Source organism: Brassica rapa, chromosome A03 (genome assembly GCF_000309985.2).
Source record: "Brassica rapa cultivar Chiifu-401-42 chromosome A03, CAAS_Brap_v3.01, whole genome shotgun sequence".
Taxonomy (NCBI): domain Eukaryota; kingdom Viridiplantae; phylum Streptophyta; class Magnoliopsida; order Brassicales; family Brassicaceae; genus Brassica; species Brassica rapa.
In genome coordinates, this window is record NC_024797.2 from 3259294 (window position 1) to 3279938 (window position 20645).

The 20645-nt window shown below is 28.4% G+C and overlaps 3 protein-coding genes across 10 annotated transcripts; 2 read left to right on the plus strand and 1 right to left on the minus strand.

The window, feature by feature from the left end:
• Positions 1 to 4768: 4768 nt before the first annotated feature.
• On the plus strand, positions 4769 to 10934 carry LOC103856212 (26S proteasome non-ATPase regulatory subunit 7 homolog A). Of its 8 annotated transcripts, none has more exons than XR_004456801.1 (7): positions 4776 to 5187; positions 5362 to 5454; positions 5536 to 5693; positions 5771 to 5840; positions 5931 to 5986; positions 6381 to 6448; positions 6540 to 6577. XR_004456801.1 is itself a non-coding variant. In XM_033288777.1 (7 exons), the coding sequence occupies exons 4-7, from the start codon at positions 6384 to 6386 to the stop codon at positions 7298 to 7300; spliced, it is 684 nt and encodes a 227-aa protein (XP_033144668.1). In that variant the 5' UTR covers positions 5654 to 5693; positions 5771 to 5840; positions 5931 to 5986; positions 6381 to 6383; the 3' UTR covers positions 7301 to 10934. The 8 variants fall into 8 exon arrangements, 7 of the variants coding, with proteins under 7 accessions (XP_033144669.1, XP_033144670.1, XP_033144667.1 ...); XM_033288777.1 differs by lacking the exons at positions 4776 to 5187; positions 5362 to 5454 and adding exons at positions 6939 to 7058; positions 7129 to 10934 and having other exon boundaries at positions 5654 to 5693; positions 6540 to 6866; XM_033288775.1 differs by lacking the exons at positions 4776 to 5187; positions 5362 to 5454 and adding exons at positions 6939 to 7058; positions 7129 to 10934 and having other exon boundaries at positions 5683 to 5693; positions 5931 to 6448; positions 6540 to 6866.
• Positions 10935 to 12730: 1796 nt separating this feature from the next.
• On the plus strand, positions 12731 to 15860 carry LOC103856213 (transcription factor MYB41). The gene is made up of 4 exons (XM_009133310.3): positions 12731 to 12996; positions 13208 to 13474; positions 13888 to 14595; positions 14722 to 15860. The coding sequence occupies exons 2-4, from the start codon at positions 13212 to 13214 to the stop codon at positions 14756 to 14758; spliced, it is 1008 nt and encodes a 335-aa protein (XP_009131558.1). The 5' UTR covers positions 12731 to 12996; positions 13208 to 13211; the 3' UTR covers positions 14759 to 15860.
• Positions 15861 to 16337: 477 nt separating this feature from the next.
• Positions 16338 to 18416, minus strand: LOC103856215 (histone acetyltransferase MCC1). Its single transcript, XM_009133313.3, has 5 exons — positions 18032 to 18416; positions 17775 to 17919; positions 17093 to 17192; positions 16777 to 17005; positions 16338 to 16701 (listed from the first exon to the last, which is right to left on the minus strand). The coding sequence occupies exons 1-5, from the start codon at positions 18163 to 18165 to the stop codon at positions 16506 to 16508; spliced, it is 804 nt and encodes a 267-aa protein (XP_009131561.1). The 5' UTR covers positions 18166 to 18416; the 3' UTR covers positions 16338 to 16505.
• Between the last annotated feature and the right edge of the window lie 2229 nt (positions 18417 to 20645).

The following is a 20645-nucleotide window of genomic DNA, read 5'->3' on the forward strand; positions in this document are numbered from 1 at the left end:
TAAAAATGGAAATACTACATTAAACATAAATATGTTTGACCATTTGTCCAAGTTCTTCTATTAAACATTGTCGTTTTACATTAAAAATAGAAAAATACGTAAAGATTTAAACATCTATCTTAAAATATAAAATATAGACATTAACTAAATATAAAGTATAAAAAAGAGAAATACTCAATATATAAAAAAATAATAATAAGTAAATATTATAAATATATAAATATGCGAATTATATATACAATAATAAGTAAATGCACAATTTTTTTAAAATGGAAAGAGTATATTAAATATTAAACATCTATCTTAAAATGTAAAATATAGATATTAAGTAAATAGAAAATATAAGAAAAAGAAATACACAACTTAAAAACAATGGAAAAAGTATATTAAGATTTAAACATCTATCTTAAAATGTAAAATATAGATATTACGCAAATAGAAAGTATAAGAAAAGGAAATACACAATTTAAAAAAATGGAAAAAGTACATTAGTATTTAAACGTCTATCTTAAAATGTAAATCAAACTTAAAATATAAAATTATTAGTAAATAGAAAGTATAAGAAATAAAAATACACAATATAAAGAAAAATAAACTCTACTAATAAAAGGGAGCTTTTGAGGCTCCATAGGGCGTCCACATCAGCGGAAAACATTTCTCCCGAAAGATGACACGTGCCATAAAATATAGTTTTACATTTTAATATTAATTATTTTCGAAAATTGTAAAAATATGTAAACATACAGCATTAAAAAATAGAAAAACTACATTAAACATATGTAAGATTACTATTTTTCACTTAAAAAAAAAGACGGCTTATCTCCATAATGTAACATTACCGTTTTATAAAAAAAAAATAAAAAACATTATATATAATTTCGAAAATAATAAATATCTGTAAAACATTCAACATAAAAATGGAAATACTACATTAAACATAAATATGTTTGACTATTTGTCCAAGTTCTTCTATTAAACACTGCCGTTTTACATTAAAAATAGAAAAATACGTAAAGATTTAAACATCTATCTTAAAATATAAAATATAGACATTAACTAAATATAAAGTATAAAAGAGAGAAATACTCAATATATAAAAAAATAAATAATAAGTAAATATTATAAATATATAAATATACGAATTATATATACAATAATAAGTAAATGCACAGTTTTTTAAAAATGGAAAGAATATATTAAATATTAAACATCTATCTTAAAATGTAAAATATAGATATTAAGTAAATAGAAAATATAAGAAAAAGAAATACACAACTTAAAAACAATGGAAAAGGTATATTAAGATTTAAACATCTATCTTAAAATGTAAAATATAGATATTACGCAAATAGAAAGTATAAGAAAAGGAAATACACAATTTAAAAAAATGGAAAAATTACGTTAGTATTTAAACATCTATCTTAAAATGTAAATCAATCTTAAAATATAAAATTATTAGTAAATAGAAAGTATAAGAAATAAAAATACACAATATAAAGAAAAATAAATAATAAGTAAATATAAAATATAATCTCGAAAGATGACACATGGCATTAAAATATAGTTTTACATTTTAATATTACTTATTTTCAAAAATTATAAAAAATATGTAAACATACAGCATAACAAAAATGTAAAAACTACATTAAACATATGTAAGATTACTATTTTTCACTTAAAAAAAGACGGCTTATCTCCATAATGTAACATTACCGTTTTATAAAAAAAACAAAAAACATTATATATAATTTTGAAAATAATAAATATATGTAAAACATACAACATAAAAATGGAAATACTACATTAAACATATGTAAGATTAGCATTTTACATTTTTATTTTAAGAAAATAATATGTAAACATACAACATAAAAAATGAAAAAACTACATTAAACATATGTAAGATTACCATTTTTCACTAAAAAAAAGACGGCTTATCTCCATAATGTAACATTACTATTTTGTAAAAAAAAAATTATATATAATTTCGAAAATAATAAATAATATGTAAACATACAACATAAAAATGGAAATACTGCATTAAACATATGTAAAATTACCATTTTACATTTAAAAATAACAATAATATGTAAACATACAACATAAAAAAATGGAAAAACTACATTAAACATATGTAAGATTACCATTGTTCACTAAAAAACGGGTTAGCTTCATAATGTAACATTACCTTTTTATTAAAAAAAGAAAAAAAAAACATAAATATAACTATTTGACTATTTGTCCAAGTTCTTCTATTAAACATTGCCGTTTTACATTAAAAATGGAAAAATACGTAAAGATTTAAACATCTATCTTAAAATATAAAATATAGACATTAACTAAATATAAAGTATAAGAAAGAGAAATACTCAATATATAGAAAAATAAATAATAAGTAAATATTATAAATATATAAATATACGAATTATATATACAATAATAAGTAAATGCACAATTTTTAAAAAATGGAAAGAGTACATTAAATATTAAGCATCTATCTTAAAATGTAAAATATAAATATTAAGTAAATAGAAAGTATAAGAAAAGGAAATACACAATTTAAAAAAATGGAAAAAATACATTAGTATTTAAACATCTATCTTAAAATGTAAATCAATCTTGAAATATAAAATTATTAGTAAATAGAAAGTATAAGAAATAGAAATACACAATATAAAGAAAAATAAATAATAAGTAAATATATAATATAAGTGAATACCAAATTTAAAAAATGGGAAATTACATTAAGAGTTAAAAATATATATTAAAATTTAAAATATAGATATTACGTAAATAGAAAGTATAACAAATGGAAATATACAATTTAAAAAAATGGAAAACATACATAAGATTTAAACATCTATCTTAAAATGTAAAATAGAGATATTAAGTAAATTAAAAGTACAAGAAATGGAAATACATATACATGAAAATAAATAATAAGTAAATAATGTAAATATATAATATATGAATTATATATGTAATAATAAGTAAATACACAATTTTTTAAAAAGTGGAAAAAGTTCCTCAAGCATTAAACATCTATCTTAAAATGTAAAATATATAATATAAGTAAATACACAATTTAAAAAATGGAAAAAGTACATTAATATTTAAATATCTATTTAAAAATATAAAATATTGATATTACGTAAATAAAAATATAAGAAATGGAAATAAACATTTTAAAAAATGGAAAAAGTACATTAAGATTTAAGCATCTATCTTAAAATGTACTTCTATCTTAAAATGGTAGTAAATTATATAAAAATGGAAATACCACATTAAACAAAAAAAAAATTATAGTTTTACATCAAGAAAGTCCCTATAAAACTCATTATTCCATCCACATCAACCTCACACTATTAAGGAAAATTTCAAAGCACTCGAGCAAAAAAAAGGTTTCACTATCAACTATTGCCGTCCCAGAAACCTTTAATGACCTTGAATGAGATTTTTTTATAACAACAAACTTTTTGTTAGGTGGATTCATTGTTGGGAAACCCGCAACTTCCAAAACCAAACTTATTCATGGGAATTGAATTGCTTTTCATAGACTCAAAGGTATTCTTACAAATTTAAATTAATCTAATGTATAATTTTATTGTTAATATTCATACTAACTCTTTCATGATCAAACCATTTCAGTTAATAACCATTCAAGCGTTTATTCCGAAACACTTCATTCCTCGCCGAATCAGGTATTGGTTCATGTTGGTTTAGTATTGTTTTTGGTTTACTAACCGGTTTAGGATGGTCCTATTATAAATATAATTTAAGTTGGTTTAGCATATATTATGTTTAAAATAACTTAAATTAAATAATAATAATATTATGCTTAAAATATAATTTTAGAGAGTTTTCAAATACAGTTTACAGAACATTATAGGTGATGAATTTAATTTATTAAATTCGTTTATTACTTAAAACTAAGTTTTTTAAAAAACATACTGAGTTATAAATATCAATGATGGATTGGTGAGTATAACATGAAGATAAAAATATAAATATCTGATTTTCAAGGTAAGAAATTCAGCTTTTATTCATATACTCAATATATAATATCTTAAATTATGTTTTAAAAAATACACATAATTTATATATATATATATATATATATATATATATTAATCTTCCAAACTTAAACTATTATATTATATATGAATAATGTTTTTAAATAAAAATAATTTCTGATTTAAAATAAAAATAAAAACAACAAATGTTTATTTTCAAATAATGGATGTAATTTACATTATACTATCATTTAACAAGTATTAGATACGTTTTGATATATCATTATTTTCTATTTCCAGAAAACAATAAATTGTTAAACATCAATATCATCTAGGTTAAGTATACGAACAACAAAAATTCAAACATCACAAAAAATATTTACATAACCATTATAATACAATAATTTAATCAAAAATACAATTAAAAAATATTAAAAAGAATAGTTATATACTTAATATTTGAAAATAAAAGATATTTTTGCTAAAATTGTACTTACCTCGCCAAGGAGATCGACCATCTTTTTACGGATCGATCGAATGTTGAGCATGTGGTCGATCCAAAAATACTCTGCAGTTTAATAAAATCTCTAAAACATTTATTCCAACACTCAAAAGATAGTTTTGCTAAATATGATAACTAGATAGCCAATAAAATTACAAAAAACTATTTAAATAGTAAAAAATATGTTAATTTAACGTGTTAAAATTTAAAAATAAATTTTAATTATGACATGCATTTTAACATTTATATAAATATAAATCATAGCCTAAATATAAATAATTTAACAACTTAAATTAGAAAAAAATAAAAATCCCGGGCGTAGCCCGGGTTAATCCCTAGTTATCTTTATAAGTGGGGTTAATAAGATATAAAAACCCATTAACGCATTACAAGTCCCGCCTATTAAAGAGAAATAAATAGTCGAGAGAAGAAGTAGGTTAGAGGACTTTTCGTGGAGAAGAAGCAAAACGGCTAATTCTCCGAACATGGATGTGACAGAGACGCAACAGATAACAGCAAGGACGATCGAGAAGGTGGTCGTTCATCCACTCGTCTTGCGTAATATCGTCGACGATTACAACCGCGTCGCTAAGGAATCAGGCAAGCGCGTTGTCGGTGTTCTTCTAGGCGGTAGCTCCAATGGTATCGTTCATGTCATCAACAGCTACCCAGGTTCACCACTCAACTCCCTATCTTCGATCTCACTTCCCGCTTTTCCCTCAGAAATTTGGGTTTAAGGAAAATATATTTTTTTAGGTTTTATTTGAGTTTGCATATATAGATGCTGTCACTAGGAACCTACGTACGTGTTGCTTGCATACGACTTATTTGCATATTGATTTGTAGTGCCCTTCAAGGAGGATGACAAAGACCCATGTCGCGGGTTTTTTGATCACAAACACCACCTCTCAATGTTGCAACGGTTCCACGGCATTAATGGTACTTCAGAAACTTGCTGCTTTGATTTTTTATAAGTCTATGTTGCGACCATGTTTTTGACAAAAAATCTTTTCTTTTCAGACATGGTTGGTTGGTACAGCACAGGCCCTGAACTTCGAGATAATGATTTGTATGTTCACGCTCAGTTCTGCCACTATGCTCCCAATCCAGTGCTTGTCGTTATCGATGTAGTACTTGGAATTCCCACAAATGCTTACTATACTATGTCCAGCCTCGAGGTAACGCACATACGCTTCCTAACAATTTATATTTTGTATATATTTAATCATTTTGATTGCATACTGCTTCTCTTCAGAAAATCGAGAAAGAAGTCTTTGTTCGTGCGTCTGTAGAAATCGCTCCTCATGAAGTCTAGGAGGACTCTGGTACGTCCCAAAAAACTAATAGAGCCATCTTCTGTGATCGTGTTTGAGAACTGTCTTGTCTTCTCATATGTACATTTTTTTTCTTCTCAGGTGAAGAACATCTCCTCAGTGAGTTTCAAGATACAACTACAGAAATTGCCCCCAAGGTAACTTTTGTTGCATCTGTGTGTCTTAAATCTGTGTGCACCAGTAAAAGCCCAGCACTCGTGGATCGGATAAAGGAAATTGGGTTTTTGAGGCTACCAACTTTTGTTGGTATGTATGCCTTTTAGGTTTAGGAAAATTTACTTTTTCTAGATAAGTATGTATTTCTAAAGGATAAAAGAAATCAGGTTTTGAGACTGCTATAAATATATTTGTAAGATTATTTATTCACACAATAATAAGATACCCTAAAACGGGTATTTGCCTCAATACGTTTTGTTTTCTATTGTCTTCTTGCTTAATTCATGTCTGTTCACAACAACTTTCTTCTTCTCATATGTTGAATTGTTCTTTAGATTAGGTCTCGTTTCTCATTTAATGTCTTTTATGTTTCAGAGAATGACATTGGGAGGTGTGAGCTTTGTGGATGCGATGGAGTCGTACATGGAGTTCTACAAAAATCAGTGAGATGATTTTTTTTTCTCTTTTTTTTTTGGAAATTTCTTTTAAGATGTGTCATTAACTATATATATCTGGTTGTTTTTGATGTTACAGGGTTAGGATCAGCGTCGAGGGATATGACATTTCCCTTCGACCCGTTGATCTCGACATTTCCTTGGTGAAGCACTTCAGCTCTTGTGGAAACGTGGAGTTCGTGAAGGTGCCGAGAGACCCGGTGACCAATGCTATTAGCGGCACAAGTACTACTGTGGTTCTCCGCGGGAAAGGTGCAGCAGAGAAGGCCTTGGCCCTCAACGGAAGTGACGTGGGAGGATGGAGAGCGTCTGTCAAGATCTTACCACCAGCGCTAAGTAGTCTGAGATCTGGCTTGACTACTCGTGAAGCGGCACGTCAATACGTCGCCCACTTCAAAAGATACATGTAAATTTATATACTCGTGTTTTTCTCTCTTGCATTATGTTTTTAATTTTGCTGACAAATTCATTATCGCAGGAGCCGAGGCATTACTGTTAAAGGATATGATTATTCGCTCTGTGAGGCTGATGTCAAGAGGGCTTTGGTTAACTATTTCTCTTCCTGTGGAGAGATCACCGATGTTTTTGTTTTCAAAAGGTTTGTTGAGTAAACTGTGTGTGATTTTTTTTTTTTTTTAATCCATCTAACCTCAGTTTTTCTTTTGCAGACGTGCTTTGGTCTACTTTTTCGAATATGAAGCAGTGGAAAGTGCTTTGAAGGTTTGTCGACCAAGTCAAAGACGTGTCACGGGGACGTGTTTCCGTGCTAGAGCTATGCCGATACCGAAACGGTTGATTGTTTATGGCCCTGACTCCTGCCTTGCTACTCCTACTTATTGAAGATGGTCCTTCTGTTTTAGACATTATAATCTGTATATGGCTGGATGACTCGGGTTTTATTTTGTTAATTTAGATGGTTGTTTTAGTCTTCAGCACTTGAAAAGGATATTATGAAACTTATAATTATTTTAAAAAGTATTTAGTAAGCATCTTGTGCAGTGTGGTGTTCTTTATATGGTTTAAATCTCAGTTTAATGAGATCATTAAGTCACTAACAGTTTGAGATGTAAAAACACAAAAACGGTGTCTTAAATCTTTGTTTGCAAGTCGTTGAGGAAAGATTATGACAATGAGACCAGATTCGTTGTGGCTATATTCCGGACAAGTTCTTGTGTTGAGCGATCATGTTGAGAACATAGTGCAATCCGATTGCAAATGGCATAAACCCGTTTGAACTTGGAAGCTCAATGATCCGGTTCTAATCTATTTTAATCTGAGATGGGTTGTTATTACGGTTATGGGGTCTAAAGAGAGCAAGGAGAATGCATTCGGATCAATTCGAGCATGGTCAAGAGTTCAGGAATATGAATGTGTGTGTGTATTATTAAAGTTAAAAATTACAGATTCCGCTACTAAGATATTTAATTATTCCTAGATATTAGCATTAATTATCTTTTCATTATATAAAACAAGCATGAACATACTTTAATCGTTTCTAAATTTTAACTAATAAATGATAAAACATATTATTTCAAATATTATGGGAAATAAAACAAAATATCTTTTCTACATAATTAATTTTTGATATATAAATTATGTATATATTATGTATTTCTAATAATTTAAAATTTTAATTACATGGAAGTACCAAATATTAATATATAAATTATTTATACAAAATAATATTAAAAAATATTATTTTACAATTTATGTCCAATCAAGAACTCGATCTCAAAACTAATAAAATAAACATATTAGAAAAAAATGCGATAAAAATGATAATTTGAAATAATAAATTAAATTATCACATTTACACAATATAATTATTTTGTAAATATAATAATATACAATTACTTATACTATAATTGTAAAAATATATAACAATAATCATGAACATATATATTTACTTATAAAAAGTAAAAACAAACATCCTGCATACGGGTCGATTTCTAGTTAGAACTATTAAAGGTAGAAAAGCTGTGTGAAATGAATAAACATCATGTGTATTATTACTATATGAAAAAAGCAAATGATTATAAGTTTATAACTCATTCGGCGAAAACTTATCTTTCGGAAAAGCCAACGAGCTTTTGAGTTCCCTGCTTTAGAAGGTATCAACCAGTAAAGGAATATAACCTTTTTGACTGCGTCGAACTTTAAGTCCTTCACGCTTCGCTGTTAATTAGTGTTAGTCTTTTCACTTTCTGATTTTTATATACTTCCTAAAACAGTCCTTCCCATTATATTTGACTTTACGTGCGGTAATTAACAACTCCGAGAAGGTAAATCAAAGACTTGACTACGTTTTTTGACATGTAAGTCTTCGTTTTAACCACCTCTTTTCATATTTATAGTTTTATCCTAAAACTAAAAGTAAATGCGGAAGGTAAAATGGGCATTGTGACACCTTAATGAAGTTTATCATATTCTCTACTGTATTCATTGTATGTCAAAGTAGGTGTTATACGTAACTTTCAGTAAAAGTAAGAGATTTTTTCTCATGTAGTACTAAACTTTAGGTTTCAAAAAAAAACTTTAGGTTTCCAAAATAAAATTTTGCTCAAATGCATGGCAATGTAACGTGCAAATTGTTGCAGTCTGGTCTTTATTCAAGATGTTAGGTTTGACTACACAAGAAGATAATATCTACTGTCAGAGATGGGTCATATAAAGGAGCATACTGAGATGTATATAAAATTTTACTTTGTTCTTAATTCAACAATATGTGACGTGTATAAATACTTTATGGTGTTGGTTTGTTCATTTTGGAGAAACTCAAGTACTTAAACAAGTTTTGTCCTTAACTAATTTTGAGCTAATGTCAATTTGAACATTATAAATAAGTTAGCGTCTTGATTATTTGTTTGCGTTTACCTTTTATATTACAATATTTGTCAAAGAATAATATTTTAATCATCATAATGATCAAGATAATATGTAAACATTTGTTCGTTAATGGTAGTATGCTAAACATACACAAATGTAAATAATTACAAACAATCAAACTTAATTGATGAATGCTACCGATTTGATTGTTGTGCTAGGAAAGTTCAAAAAGAATAGTTTTCAAAGTTTCAAGTTCCAAAATTCGATAACAAAAGAAGTAATCAGTTAATCTGTTATTGTAGATGTTTGAATAACATCTTGATGAAAAATAATTTTTAAAACATATATAGGACATAAGTTTATTTAATTGTAAATAAAATAACAGTATATGCTAATATGCATTTATGCATAAATTATCTCCCATGGGGTAAACGTAAGACGAGTTACAAGTGTTTGGTTAGAAGAAGATCAACTGTAGCATTGCTGTCTGCCGATTAGTTAGAAACTTCCGCCTTACGAATACTGATTGCATACGCCTATTTAATTAGAATTTTGATATAAATTATGATTATTTTCTTGAGATGTTATTTTGCAATATTATATGATTAAGAACTACCGCACATAATAAATCTACTTACGGAACCTAAGATACTAATTGTAATATACACATATGTTTGATGCAATAAGATCATATGATTAGTTTGAGTAGAAGAATTACTAACCTATTGCTTGAATTATCTGATTTTATAATCGACTGTATCATTCGTTATAAAAACAGGTAAGCAGAATTTGATTTCACCAAGTAGCTAATTAATTTTGTACGAATTTAAATCGTCTGTTTGAAACGATATTAAATTAACCAGTGATCTAACGAAACATATATTATTATAAACTTATGACAGTAAATATATATATGCAGTAAGGCCACGTAAAAAGATTTTGTGGACCAATAAACTTCAACGTAGAAGCATCTAAAAAGCGATCGAGTTAGTGTTGAATAAGATTTAGTTTAGTCGTTAGAAGAAGTTAGGGTTTTTGAGGGTCCCAGCGTGTATGAGTTTGCGTGCCTTGATGTGCTTAAAACTAAATTTACACCAATAATCAACCACCATACCGAGACGTTTTTGTTTCATTTCTTTGAAAATATATATGATATATACCACAGTATTCTTTTAAGTTAAAAACATTGTACATTACATGAATTGATATGGATATAGGTATTTATCAACGTAGCGGGAAATGTAATATACTATTCACTGATTTGCCACACAAAAAAAAATATTTACTGATTTTAAATTAAATTTCATCAAAAACTAAACATTCCAACTTAATTTTGTAGCCATTATTAGTTTTATCTAAATGATTTGAGATGTATAGTACAGATTCATATTTGCCAACTGTTTTATTGATCAGAACACGATGTATTCAATTATAAACAATTTGACTTCAATAATGTTTCTTAACATACGTATTATAGTACGTGGCATGGTGTGGATCATTTGTTGAGTAATGAATAGTGCTGTATACTGTCGTAGACACTGTTCCATGCAAACTTTGTAATATATACAGATATTAAATACAATAATTACACAATAATAATTGAATGCCTGCTAACCATATGGAAAAAAAAACTCAACGTCTCCACGTGGAAAACCTAATATATATATGTTGGTACGAATCGGTTTCATGTATATTCTGAAAGGGAGGTGACAAACTCATGAGTCATGCAGGACTGGAGTCATGACACTGAAAATTTTATTAACGGGTATATTTAAATTAAGTATCAACGGGCTAGCATAATTAATAATTTATCATATATGTTGTCTCATATATAAGTCACACACAAAACGACTTACATTTTTACTCTGTAGAAAAAAGTGTATGTGTTTTTTTATCTTTTAAAGACACATCTTTTTCTTGCTATCATTATTTTTCATATTTATCATGATATAAACTTAATTGATTTTTCTTCTTTACATTAAAATTCTTTAAAGGCCTCACAAACTGTCTTTTGTCAACATATGGGATTAGTTGTAGCAACTTTTGTGTACCTACATTGCTTCACAAACTTGATCATCTTCTTCTCTTCCTTTCTATTTCTTCTTCTTACAAATAATAACTAGGTAATAATCCGCGCCTTACGCGGGATGTGATTATTAGTTTTCGTTATTTTTAATAAAAAAGACAATAAATCTGTTTAATCTGGATATTGGTTAGGTTTTACGTTTTTTTGTTTTTAATCTTCTAAAATATAACTATTATTTTAAATTAATATTTATTTTAGTTTATTCGGTTAAAACATTTGATTTTTTGGTTTTTTCGGATAAAAACCTAAAATTAATATTATATGTTTATTTTCATACTATGAAGTTTAGATAGTTGTCATGTCGAACCAATAGTTTCATATTATAGTTTTTAAACAGATAATAGTTTAAGAAAAAGAAAAGAAAATTATTAAGACAAATCATTTCACTACAATTTGGTCGGTAGTGAAAGAAACATTAAGAAAAAATATTTCAACTTTCAAAAAAATTAGATACTTCAACTGTGGTGAATACTTAGTTATAAGATGCTCACATCAAGGTGTACATGTATGTTTATGTAAAAAGTATATAAAAATAGTTAAAAAATATATAAAGATATTGTTAATTAATATTAAATGACATTTTGGTTCAGAATAATACATGAAAGATAAAATTAAAATTTATCTAAAATAAAAAAGACCTTGACATTAGTCATTTTTTCATCAAAAGAAAATAAAATTATATTCGTAAATAGGGGTGGACACATATCAAGTATCTGGATATTTGGAAGCATTCTTGTCAATTCGATCTTTAGCCACCTAGATATTCGGTGACTCCGATATCCGAAATGTTTTAGAATTTTAAAGAATATCCGATTTGATTCGTAAATAAAATAAAATTTTAAAAATAATTTAATAATAACATTTTATTACAAAAATAAAATATTATATAACCTTTTAATTTTAGTACCTAATATAATAAATTTATATTGTAAAACTGATATAAAGTATAATATATATAATTCTTTTCATATATGTATATATATGCATATAACATATCGAATTAGATATATGTTCCTAAAAATATTGGTATTAGTGATTTTCTTCTTTTTTGGATATTGTATTTTAGTATTTGATTTGTTTCGTAAAGTTTCAAATATCAAGATTTTTTGGTTCAAATCAAAACGGATAACAAATCGAATCAAAATTTATGAATATTTTGCTCAATTTTATCTGTAAACAATAAAAATAATATATATATAGTTTGGCTTTTGATTCGTTATCTATTTTTATTCGAACCGAAAAATCTAGAGTTTTATTGGAATTATGTATGTGAGTTTTATATTAAAAAAATCACAAAGTACATAGTGTGAACACATTTATGACTATAGTGTGAACGCGTTAGCATATTTATTATCAAATTATTGTGAGGCTGCCACGTGTCTATTATAATGTGAATGCATTTATTACGATGCTTCTCTTTTAATATATAAGGGATATGATAAGTTTCCGCAGGGGTATTTTCGTACGGCCATCAAAGTCAAAAGATAAAGTAAGATCTTCTCGTTCCGACAAGATACAAGACACGAGACACAAATACCCTATTTAAAGCGCAAAGATCAGACACACACACATACACACTTAGCCTCAAAACCTTTCTCCCTTGTGAGTTCTGAGTTATCTTCAGGTTCGAAAATACAAAAAAAAATATACTTAGTTTACTTGTGTACGTATGTTTCTTCGGCTCATACAACGTTCACAAATTCATATCTAATCATGAATACTATTAGGGATCAAAAGCTTATTTGCTTCTTTCTTATATCGTAGCTTGACCTATTGCTAAATTTTCTAGATTTATTCAAGAATTTTTCTAAGTATATTTAACATTTGTGTTATAGTAAAATGGGGAGATCTCCGTGTTGCGACGAGAATGGGCTGAAGAAAGGGCCATGGACACAAGATGAGGATGAGAAACTGATTGATCACATTCAAAAACACGGCCATGGAAGCTGGAGAGCTCTTCCTAAGCAAGCCGGTTTAAACCGATGTGGAAAGAGTTGTAGACTGAGATGGACCAACTACTTGAGACCTGACATCAAGAGAGGAAACTTCACCGAAGAGGAAGAAGAAACCATCATCAACCTCCATTCGCTTCTTGGAAACAAGTAATGAATTAATTACTCTTACATATCGTTCCTTGATAACTTCAGTATATGATATGCTAATTCTTTTTTTTTTATGATATGCTAATTCTTTTAGTTGAAAATTACTATACTTTTTTCTAGACGTCTAAAACTAATAGTGTGAATATATAACTACAGTCAATAGTAGTATATTATATAATATATGAAGAACAAATATATTAGTACATGGTTTATGGATATAATAAAATAATTGAAAGACCTACTACACTGTTTTTCTTTAGCTGCATACGTATGTGGCCTTTTTTCAATCTTGAAACTGAAACTAATTATCTTTTTATGACTAAAGTAAATCAGTATTAGGTATTTATCTTAGACTAATCCACTAGGCTAATATCAGTTTCATTAGTTTTATATTTTGTATGTGTTTTTGAAAGGTGGTCGTCAATAGCCAGTAATCTTCCTGGAAGAACGGACAATGAAATCAAAAATTATTGGAACACACATTTGAGAAAGAAACTGCTCCAAATGGGGATTGACCCGGTGACACATAGGCCTCGAACCGACCATCTGAACGTGTTAGCCGCTCTCCCACAACTTATCGCCGCCGCAAATTTCAACAACCTCTTGAATCTCAATCAAAATGTGCAACTGGATGCAGCAACTCTTGCCAAAGCTCAATTATTACACAACATGATTCAAGTCCTTAGCACCAACAACAACAACATTCCAAGTTCTTCTCCATTAACCATGCAGACCAATAACAATCTCTTTGGCCAATCTTCTTACTTAGAGAACCAAAGTCTTTTTGGTCAACCTCAAAACTTCTCTCACATTCCTGGGGCTAACCACGACGAGAAAATGATGGTAGAAAACCAAATGATTGATCAGCCTTTGGATTCTTTTTCTTCCCTGATGCAAATGGATGTTCAAGATGATCATAATTCGCTTCCTCTATTGGTTGCGGCATCTCCTGAGGAATCTAACCAGAGCCAGATGATGATCAAAAATAAAGACATCGTTCACCGTCATGATACTTCTAACCCTTCATCATCAAACTCGTCGTTCACACAAGATCACCATCAGCCATGGTGTGACACTATTGATGATGAAGCAGGTGATTCTTATTGGAAAGAGATCATGGAGTAAGATTCCTCGTTACTCTTTCACATGTGTTTATTTTTTGTATAATTTAAATTTCACTAGTTTTCACATGACTGCATATAATCAACGGGTTGGCTAGTCTAATGTTTTAATTCTCCGTTTTGCAGGCAAACGTGTTCGGAACCATGGCCGTTTCCTGAATAGACAATACTGAAAAACAAAAAAAAAAAGTGCTAGAGAATAATTTTATATTTTTGTTGTTGTTGTTGTCGATAGAGTTATTCTATGCATATTTATCGTTCACTCATTCACAGTTCATTTTCTTTCAGACCATGTGTAGTAAATTGATCTTATAAAGTTTTAACTTATTGTATTAAATACACATATTTGATCTTGTTTGTAATTACACTTTTAGAATATAATTTCAGATGTCCTTTTCAAATATGAAGTTTGTTTATTTTCCGATCATCACTATAAAACATAAACGTATATACAGTATCAAACGCAAAGACAAATATTTTCTTCGATTTGAATTTTACTTGGAAATAACTATACTATATAAACGTGAACGAATATACAAACGCGTAACAAAAAACAGTCAAGCCTGTAATGTCTGCTATTAATTGTATTTTAGTCAAAGATGTAAAAATAAAACAAAATCTTGACTATCCCATGCCAAATGAACAAATAAATATGATTACTTTTGGATAGAAATATATATACATACTTTTGTTTTTTTTACCAAATATGATTGAAGATTAAAGATTTAGTTGGCGATGGGTAAGAAGAAGTGAACTACAATATACACTCTGAAAGTGACACAATCTTGACTTTTCGTAGGAGACAAAAAGACTAACTGAAGAGTTACATAACTTACGCTACATGTTTCGCGGGACAGAACATCTTGATATTATTTTTAATCTTGCGGCCGAGACTAAACTTACTCTTGAACATATTATGATCTGAAACAAATGAATTATAAACAAAAATATATCGAAATTATATTTGTTTGCAATTGTAATTATCGTCGTGATTATCATAATTATCGTTTGACAAACTAATATTATTGATCAACAACAAAATGTGTTTTACTTTAAGCCAAAGAAAAATGTTTTAAAAGAAAAATCCAAGAAAGATGTAGACGTCGGTCAATGGAAACTGATTTTGTTTTCTTAATTCTAATTCAGATTAAACATTCAAGCACATTTAATTATGGATAGTGACAGGGGATAAACGTGTGTTAACATAAACGATTGACGATTATAAGAAGGTACTAAAAAAGTATTCTCAAGAATATAAAAGCCAAAGGCTATATTTTTAAGTTCCGTTCAATTTCTCCGAACAACTCAAATAGCTTTTGATTATCACAATACCAAAACAAAACCAACGCCGACTTTGCTCAATTCATCAAAATATAGTCACAGTTGTTCATTCTGAGCTATATATCTTCTTCTAAATGTTGTATGTAACAACTAACAAGAGATCAGAGACGCCATCATAAAATCCTAAAAAAGAGTTTACCAGAGCCGATTTAGTTCGTACGTGAATCAATCTTAATCGGTATAATGGAGGACCGGTTCATTTATTTCATAGCATTCTTTTTCTGTCCCTGCTCTATCTGCTCGTTTTTTTTTTCTTTTTTCGTGTTTCACAAACTCCTGAATTATAAATTTATTGTATACTAACCCATGTTTTTTTTATTATCATAAAATCCTTAAAAAGAGTTTACCAGTCACAACTGTAAATGAATTTGAAACTTTTCCTGTTAAGCTCAGTGATCGAACTTAACGAGAGTGATATAAAACGACTAATCGTAACACACCCAATAAGCCTTAATTATAATTGTATCACCTCTGTTTAGACAAGTTTTTTTCGATTTTCACAATATTTACATTATTAGGATCACATAAAGAGCTTAATGAAGACGTGGAAATGAATCAGATACAAAACACTAAACGTAATCGTACCCTGATGATACTCTTTCCGATGATGCAAGGTTCCGTTTGGTCTGCGTTGGCAATAGACACCGCATGTTGTCTTTGCATTTAACCCCTTTCAAGCCTTTCTCTTCGTGCTTCATTGTCAGCTTTGATGCCACTACTTTGATCCCACTCCTCACATAGTTCAGAACCAACACCACAAGATCTCTGCAAAACGCAGCCATGATTAAACCTTAGCCCCAATGAAACAAAAACAAAAAAACTCGAGTGGTGTGAACTTACAAGGGTGAGCAAGGAGAGCGAGAACCGTTGACAAAGTAGACGAACAAGTAAGAATCGAAATGCTGGCCGTTTATTAGGTAGAACCCGTGTAGTCTCCTTACACATCTGAAAGACATTCTTTTGTACAATCGGATCGCGGGGTTGTTGTGTGCAATCACATGAAGGTAAACACCACGGCACACGGGGATACTGGAAGCGTATTTGATGACCTCCTTAATAAGCGACTTTGCTGCAAAGAAACAAAAGTTGCAGAGCAAGAGAGGAGAAGAACCAATAAAAATCCATATCATTGTACATTGGGTTATATAATCAATACCTACTCCGAGTTTTCTGTAGGTTTCTACAACTCCAAGCGTTAGGATGTACACCAATGTCTCCTCTCCCTTGGACGAGTCATATCTAATTAAATCTGATATCTACGCAAGACAGAGAAAAGTCTCAGCATATATACGCAAAGGATATCCATTGACTTGTTACATTAAGCGAACGGGGTCAAAACAGAGGATCCGTTTGATTTTTGAGAGCTTTTGTAAGAAACCCATGTGATGAGCATAGGCTTAAAAACCATAGGACATTATGAAACACTTCAACAACAATCAAAATCTACACTTTACTACAATGACTTATAAACCCAAAGAACGAATAGAACACACAGCTTATAAACCCATGCGGTAAACATACCACCAAAAAAAAAAAAAAATTCAATCAAAAGCTGCTGAAATTGAACAAAGTTTTGATTTTTAAGAAAACTGTAAGAACCCCATTTCAAAATCGACACTTCACCAAACCTTGCAGCTTCTTCACAGAACAAAACACACACACACACTCAAAACAAGCTTGCACCGTTCTATAAAAAGCTTTTGAATCTAATTGTAAGAAACCCATTTCAAACATTCAAAATCTACACTTGAACAAGACAAGACCTTGCAGGTTCATTACAAGAACATTCAACTAAGCCAAAGAAGGAAGAAAATGCTCAAAGGAGAAAAGAAACTCACTTCACTTTCTTTAGCAAGCACGAACTTGGCAGTAACAAACCCAATAAGCTCCTCAGAATGCCCATCGGGACGGCTCCGATCAACAGCAGCCCAAGAGACAATATCTCCACCATTAACAACATTCTGAAAAAACTCAGACTCATACCTGAAGAAAGACATCAAAGTTCCCCAAAAAAGGGAAAGTCTAATTAAAAAAAAAAAAAAAACAGATTCTAAATCGAAAAAGATCTTCAAAGAAAGGAACTTTTTCAGTTAACCTGATTGGGAACAAGTCGCGATGGATCTGCTCCAGACGCTCTAAATCAGAAGGGTTTATCGGCCTGAAGCAAATACTCGGACGACGAAGAGACGTCTCGGGTTCCTCCACGAACCCACGAGGGAATCGCGACATTTATCGCAGTAATCTAAACCTTTGAACCCTAGATTTCTAACGGTGTGTGATCATCTGAACCCAAGATTCAAATCGGTCACGGAATCGGATCCGGGTGTGATAATAGGGTTTCGGGATCCGGAGATCGAATCCGTTGATTTCGCGGAGGGGATCGAATTGAATTGAATCGAAAGAGAAGACGACTTTTTGGAGAAGAAGAGAAAGAAAGAGTCTTCCTTCCCCCAGGCTTGAAGCGAAGCTTCTTTGATTCCTTGGGATCATCTCACGTGCCTTCCCACAAACAGGCACGTGCATCTTTGCTTACAACGTTAAAATAATTAAATTGAATTAAATCAAATAACTAGAGAAAACCATCATTTATATACTGAACTTTCTTGTTTTTGCCCAAAAAAAAAACACGAACTTACCACTAAACCAAATAAATACCAAACTTAAGGTACGAATCGTAACTGCAATATAAGCATTGCGGACTTAGAGTGCGGTGCAATCCAACTGCGGTTCATACGGTTTCCAAGACAAGTGCAGATTTCATAGAAAAAATAGTGCGATTTTGATTAAAAAAAATAGTGCAGTTTTGATTAAAAAAAAAGTAATATGGTTTTGATAAAAGATAATGTAAAATAAATATATTTATATAATTATAAACTAATTTTTTCAGTTGTGATGTCATATCAGAACTCATTTCAAATAAAAATTTATTTAAAAAAAAATTGTAACTGCTAAAATTTATCAGATAAAATATTCAAATTTATATAAGGTATTATTGACTATAAAATATTAATGAGTAGTTTGATTTTTAGTAACATATTTTCAATATTTACTTGTTTTATTTCTAGTTCAATTAATTTTTTTCATATAATTATTGTATTTCGAAATAATAAAATTTTATAGAATAAACAATATAAAATAATGTATTAGTAATAGTAGTACAAATTATTAAAAATAATTATTTATTTAATTATGATTATTTAATTATAAATGTATTGAAGCAAAAACGCACACAACAATGAAACACATCAAATAACATGTGTTATTACTGTAGTAACAAAAATACAGTTTCCTTTGTAAAACTTGGACCGCACTTTCAAATTAAAAATGTTCCGCACTTACACATTTTTTGGTGATTGGTAACATCTAAGTAGACCCCACAAAAACATACCGCAATCAAAATTGAACTAGGTTAAGATCTGCGCCTTGCGCAGAATGAATATTATATATAAATTATTTATAAGTATTATATATTTTTTACATATTATGAAATAATAAATATATATTGAATAATTAAAAATTGAGTAACTATTACGTATATAATTAAATTGGTACAAATACTTAAATAAATTTTATTTATCTAGATAAACACTTTTTCTATTTTATATGTTATAAAATTAAGTTTAAATGATATTAACATAGATATATAGTACATTTTTAATATTGACATCTGTTAAAAAATATTTTATACTCATCTTATTTTCGATCATTTGTATTTCTTTATAACAAAAATTTTAAATCAATGATAACAATAAAAAATTTATGGGATGTTTAATAGTTTTAGTAATTTATAATTTTAAAAACATTCAATGCAAAGTTTAAAATCTAAATATTAAGTTGTCAATAATTGTTCAAAATTTTTATCAAAAAATTTCAAATCAAATTCGAAATTAAAATACTTATGTATTTTATATGGTATATAATTTATTTAAAAAAATATTAATATGCATATATATATAATATTTATTAAATGAGACTTCCTACTTATGTAATTTCGTAATCATTTGTATCTTGTTATAACATAAATTTTAAAACATAGATCACAAAAATTTTAGTGTGAGATTTTTAACAACTTTAGTCATTTATATTCGTTTTTTTTAAATTCATATACGAAAAAATCTAAATTTTTATTATATAGTTAATGTGGTTGTTTAATTTATTTTAAAATGAATTAAAAATGATAGAGAATATACTGATTTTTATCAAATCTTTATTATTCAAAATCATTAATTGTCATATATACTTTAGCCACATTAGGTAATTCCGTGATTTTTATTTAAGGAAACAATGAAGAACATTTATGATTAATTTATGGTTAGTTTAATAAAAAGCTTATTATATATTTATATGGACCAACATATTTTTCTAAAAATTCTAAGAATGATTGTGGTGATGACATGTGGCTACAAAAATATGTTGTAATGTTTCTCTTTTAATATATAGGGGATTATAAACTAATATTAATTAAATTTTAATATGAAACAAAAAAAATACATGCTACTTTATAAATTTATGCTAAACACCCGTGTAGATGAACTCGAAAATTTAATAATAATTAATAAAAAGTCAAATGTATTAAACAAATTATTATATATTAATAAAATAATAAGAAAATTTTATAAAAAACTAAAATTTATAAAACAAATCACTATATATTAATAAAGTAATAAAAAACCTAAACAGTAAGATTAAAATGTTATAACACTAAATAT

Coding starts and splice junctions, on each gene's coding strand:
- LOC103856213 (XM_009133310.3), top strand. CDS start 13,212: ATGGGGAGATCTCCGTGTTGCGACGAGAATGGGCTGAAGAAAGGGCCA. Junction 13,475..13,887: donor CATTCGCTTCTTGGAAACAA/GTAATGAATTAA, acceptor TGTTTTTGAAAG/GTGGTCGTCAATAGCCAGTA. Junction 14,596..14,721: donor TATTGGAAAGAGATCATGGA/GTAAGATTCCTC, acceptor TCCGTTTTGCAG/GCAAACGTGTTCGGAACCAT.
- LOC103856212 (XM_033288774.1), top strand. CDS start 6,363: ATGTCTTTTATGTTTCAGAGAATGACATTGGGAGGTGTGAGCTTTGTG. Junction 6,449..6,539: donor ATGGAGTTCTACAAAAATCA/GTGAGATGATTT, acceptor TTGATGTTACAG/GGTTAGGATCAGCGTCGAGG. Junction 7,059..7,128: donor GATGTTTTTGTTTTCAAAAG/GTTTGTTGAGTA, acceptor TTTCTTTTGCAG/ACGTGCTTTGGTCTACTTTT.
- LOC103856215 (XM_009133313.3), bottom strand. CDS start 18,165: ATGTCGCGATTCCCTCGTGGGTTCGTGGAGGAACCCGAGACGTCTCTT. Junction 17,920..18,031: donor CGCGACTTGTTCCCAATCAG/GTTAACTGAAAA, acceptor GTCTTTCTTCAG/GTATGAGTCTGAGTTTTTTC. Junction 16,702..16,776: donor CGCTCTCCTTGCTCACCCTT/GTAAGTTCACAC, acceptor TGCGTTTTGCAG/AGATCTTGTGGTGTTGGTTC.